This window comes from Nicotiana tomentosiformis, chromosome 3 (genome assembly GCF_000390325.3).
Source record: "Nicotiana tomentosiformis chromosome 3, ASM39032v3, whole genome shotgun sequence".
NCBI lineage: Eukaryota > Viridiplantae > Streptophyta > Magnoliopsida > Solanales > Solanaceae > Nicotiana > Nicotiana tomentosiformis.
The window spans coordinates 52,604,894-52,610,002 of NC_090814.1; the positions used below are offsets into that span (position 1 = coordinate 52,604,894).

A 5,109-nucleotide genomic window follows, 5' to 3' on the forward strand; every position below is an offset into this window, starting at 1 on the left:
TTGGTCCTTTAGCTCTTGTACTACAACCTGGGAACTATGGAAGTGAAGACGTGCTATAAGATATGGAAAAACTCAAATTATTCAGCAGATTATTTTGTAATATTGCAGACAACCATTCCCCCATTATTTATGGTGTTACAGTATACTGGCACAAGCCCCCTTCCCCAACCACTAAAGTCAATACATATGAAAGCTTTTTATGGAGAGAGAGGCATAATCAGAAGGGAAGGTGGATCAATGGTGCTTGCCTTCTAAGAATGTAATAGTCAAAGCATAAAAATATTGTCCAAAATTTACTGCGCTTTACAGAGAATAAACATGAATGGGAAAAATGTCTAAACAGCTTTTATAATTTCTAGATGTCTTAATAAGTTACGTGGACTATTTCTTATATTTATGCGACCAAAAGAATAAGAGAAGAAAAAGGAAAAGCATAAAACCAAGATTGAAAGTCTTAAATGATGATACTGATACTTTGTCATCTTCCTCCTCTTCCTCTTCATCCTCTTTCTTTTCTGCTTCTGCTCTTGCTGTTGCTGCTTCTTCTTCTCCTTTATCTTTTTCTTCTGCTTCTACTTCTGCCCCTATTGCTACTTCTACTTCTGCCGCCGCTGCTTCTTCTTCTTCTTCTTCTTTCTCTTTTTCTTCTGCTTCTACTTCTGCCCCTACTGCTACTTCTGCCGCTGCTGCTGCTTCTTCTTCTTCTTCTTCTTCTTCCTCTTCCTTCTCTTTTTCTTCTGCTTCTACTTCTGGTGCTGTTGCTGCTTCTTTTTTATCTTCTTCTGCTTCTCCTTTTGCTGTTGCTGCTGCTTCTTCTCCTTTGTCTTTTTCTTCTGCTTCTACTTCTGATGCTGCTTCTTCTTCTACTTCTTTCTCTTCCTCTTCATATTCCTCTTCTTTTTCTTTTTGTTCCCTTTTTTTTTAACAACAATAACGATGTATTTGGATTAATGTAACATAACATAAAGATATAAACATATTTTGCAGTTATAACAACAATAACATAATGAATTAAACTCAAAAATTGAATTAGTTTATCAAGAAAGAAAAAAATGAAAATTAAAAAGAAAGACATACCGAGAGTAATGTGGAAAAATATAGACCTTGAGATTGTCACATCCTGAAGTTGCTTCTACTTCTTCCTTAATCTCCAAAGCTGAAGCATTGAGATTATCATCACAATAGATCACCTTGATTGATGCAAGTGTTCCAATATCCACAAAACTGTCAGGAATCTTCTCAAGCAATTCAACAGATTTTAGCACTAAACTCTCAAGCATGGGAAATGATGTTGATTCTGAGACATGCCATCCCCTAAGATGAACGCCTCGAAATTTTAAGATTTTGAGTACCGGGAACTCCATATCTCTCACGTCCCACTCGTCTTGCTCGAATATACACCCTTCAAATATCAGTCTTTGAAGGTTGGGTAACCCAGCGATTGTGGAAGTTGCACTTGCTGATATATTAACTTGGCGGAGGATCAACTCTTTGAGACTTGAAGGTAAATAATACTTGGTGATATTACACATCGAACCAAGCACGAGAGATTGAAGCTGTGTAAGAACATCCAATTTCAGAACGATAGAGTCAGCTTCATCAAAATCCTTGTCAATTATTATGAGGAGAAGTTTTTGAAGATTGGGAAACCTCTCAATTAACTCTATATCCTCAGGAAGTAACCACATGCCATTAAATGCCCTCAAATTCTCCAACTTAGACGGACCTTCTTCAGAAACTGCAAATATCTCACGAGGTAAGAGTGTTTCTAGGTCTACATGCTTTAGTTTCGTCATCTTCCAAATATGAGGTGTCCCTTCTCCTAATATCTCAGTATCCACAAGTAAAGTTTCTAGGTCGCACATGTGTGATACCCACTCGAAAAAAAACTTTTCGAAACACATTCCCAGGTATCTCAGGTAAACTAGTGATTGCAGTATATCAACTATATTCGTATAATCCCCTGGAATGCAGTTCTTGAAATCCAACACTCTAAGAAGTCTTAAGTCTCCAACTGACGAGAAGTGATAGGAACGAGATAAATACACTTCAGAAACAGTACCGTGAAAATTAGACTCAGTATTCCAAAAATCTTTATAAGCAAGAAAATCATCTGCGTTATTAGTAACAAAGAACGATTTAAGATCTTGTCCAAAAGATCCTTTTTTGGAGCCGCTTGTGAGGAATCTATCTACTTTGTTGTTGAATCTCTGCAAATCATGACGAAGCTTATGGTCGAGGTGAATGCACACTCGATGTTCCTCATCATATGAAGGTTGATATTGATTATGTATCCCTATAGCTTGCATGAACTTTTCTTCTTTAGCTTTGTTTAAGACAAAGTCACGCACTAGATCGTGAATTTGCAAGTACTTCACCTTGCCATCAAAGGTCGTCTTTGAAACCATTAGTAGGCTACTAGAAATTATATCGATCAAGTAACCTTCAGCTACCTCCTCCAATCCTCTCTCATCACTACATTGAACGAGGCCTTCAGCCATCCAGAGTAACATCAATTTAGATGCTCCAAATTTTTCATCCTCCCTAAATACTCCCATAGTTAGAAGGCAATGTCTCAAATGATCTGGTAAATAGCAGTAACTTAATTGTATTGCCAAGTTGCTCTCACTTTCAACTGCTCCAAGATGAGACTTTAAATTGTTTGCAACTTCACACCACTCTGAGACATTCCTTTCTTTCTTTGCCAGAATTCCACCAATCAAAACAACTGTAAGAGGCAATCCTTTACAATATTCCGCAATTTGTACCCCAACATCCTGGAATTCAGGAGGGCAAGTTTCCTTTTGAAATGCTTTTTTCTCCAACAATTTCCAGCTCGCTTCCCTGGTTAGGAATCGAGGGGAATAAGGATTGGTACAGTGCTTGACTTCCATTGCCACATGTTCAAGTCGAGTTGTTAACATGATTCTACTTCCTTGTTTACCGATTGGAAAACATAATCTTAACTCATCCCATGCCTTTACTTCCCATACATCATCCAAGACAATGAGATATCTTTTGCCTATTAAACACTTACGCAACATATCGGCTATGTCACTCTCCTTATCTCCATTGTACTTAACACCTGTAACTTGCTTATAGATATCCCTCAACAGCTCTCTCACATCATATGATTGAGAAATGGTAAGCCATGCTCGAACATCAAAGTGAGAAACAATAGAAGAATCTTTGAATATCTTTCTGGCCAAAGTGGTCTTTCCGAGACCAGGCATGCCAAAAATAGAGACAATATCCCGTTCCCTTATTCCTCTGGTCAGTAGCTTAATTATCTTGTCAGCTTCATCCTCAAGCCCCACAGGTTCCTCTTCAGTTACTTGAGTAGTTGGTCTAGGAGTTAGAGCACTCTCATCAATGTTGACATCCTCCATCCTAATTAGCTTGATCTATTTTCTGGTTGTTGAGGTTGAAATGCTTGCTGTCAAAGAGCAGTATGCCTAACATTAGTAAGAGCAACGACATATCTCCAGTAAGCAATAAAAAACCAATAAGTTTGGACGAAGAACCATAAAGATCAGGAAAAAATAATGGGTACAAACAATGGTAACATTCCAGTTAGACTTTGTAAAAAAACCATTTGGAACTCTTAATTCTCTGACATAGATTTGTAAAAAAACCATTTGGAACTCTTCATTGTTTCTTTAATCATCAATCCAGCTCGCGAAAACCTAATGCAAAATTCCCCTTATGTGCGAATTAGATCAAAATATTCCCGTTTCCAGATTCAGATTCCTTTACATAGATCTATAAATTCCCAGTTCAATTAAACATTTATAATTATTTTTTATTTCATTCATTATTAATCCAGCTTACTAAAATTTTGAATTCCGTTTTGTATGACTTATATTTAAAATTACCATATATAGCAACATATTTCAAAATAATTGAAACAACGAATTTACAATCAGTAACAGAAACAAAACACTGTACGAGTAATCATTCCATGTTGTCTTAATTTAATTTTGAAAGAAAAAAGAACTTATTGAAGTTTAAAAGCTGCCACTTGTTTGAAAAAGGGGTAAGATCAAAAGGAAATATGCTTTCTATAGTAAAGTAAGAAAAAACACTGACCTACAGTTCTTAAGCAATGAACCTTCCGCCAGGAGCAGAGATTTTAATCTATGGTGATGGAAGTTTAGTCAATGATTAGTGAGAAGGAAAAGAATGATTCTTATTACACACTAATTAATGAATGAGGCCTACTAGCAACTCTGAATTATTGCCAAATATAATATTGCCCATATTCTGACTATGAATTTTAAATTATCAACGCCAGCTAGCTGTATATGTACATAATCATATCTTATGTTATTACATTATTCAATGATTTAGCTGCTAGTGAACTCGAAGGAAGCGACGATAGTGGGTTGCGTGAGCATCCTTCGTTTTCAATCAAAAGTTTGTGAGTTCGAGTTAACCCAAGAATAAAGTGAAGAATTTTTAAAAGGAGGGAGTTGAGGGTCTATCGAAAACAGTCCATGTAACCCAGGGTAGGAGTAAGGTCTGCCTACACACTACCTCCTTGGACCTCGGTTATATTCGGTTGTTGTTGTGGTTGTTGAACTTGAGAAAGTGTTTCAGTTTTACGTTGTTGCCCCTATCATCCAAACTCCAAAGCATTAGAGTTTCGCTTTGCACAAGAAAGTACAACTAGTAGCGGACACATAATTTGTGAGTGTGAGACAACTTAATTATGTAGGAAGACTAATAGCAAGCATTTAAAAATATCTTTTTTTGGTCAAAAATATTTTTGCAAATTTGAAGTATTCTACCAAGCTTTTAGAAGAAAAAAAAAATACTTTCGAGTGAAATTAATAACAATTTTTGAGGAGCAGGAAAAAATAGTTTCTTCCAAAAGTTTTTTTTTTTTTTGAAAAGTACTTTTGAGAATAAAACACTTAGAACTTTTAAAATGTTTGGCCTAACGCTAATTGTTGCTCAAAAATAATTTTTAAATTAACTAGTCTTTACGTTCATGCGATGCACTGATATCTTATGCCAAATATTACCAAACATGTTTCAAAAGTAATAAACATTCTAAAATGTCATAGTTATACCCTTAAAGTTATAAAATAACTTAAAGAATACAAC

General features: G+C 35.8%; 1 protein-coding gene across 2 annotated transcripts; it reads right to left on the minus strand.

Annotated features, from left to right (window-relative positions):
• Positions 1 to 214: 214 nt before the first annotated feature.
• Positions 215 to 4,238, minus strand: LOC104089047 (putative late blight resistance protein homolog R1A-3). Of its 2 annotated transcripts, none has more exons than XM_018768434.3 (3): positions 4,090 to 4,238; positions 1,078 to 3,436; positions 215 to 913 (listed from the first exon to the last, which is right to left on the minus strand). In XM_018768434.3, exons 2-3 carry the CDS (start codon positions 3,387 to 3,389, stop codon positions 382 to 384), a joined length of 2,844 nt encoding a protein of 947 aa, XP_018623950.2. In that variant the 5' UTR covers positions 3,390 to 3,436; positions 4,090 to 4,238; the 3' UTR covers positions 215 to 381. The 2 variants fall into 2 exon arrangements, with proteins under 2 accessions (XP_018623950.2, XP_070053058.1); XM_070196957.1 differs by having other exon boundaries at positions 1,078 to 3,455; positions 4,090 to 4,187.
• Positions 4,239 to 5,109: the final 871 nt, after the last annotated feature.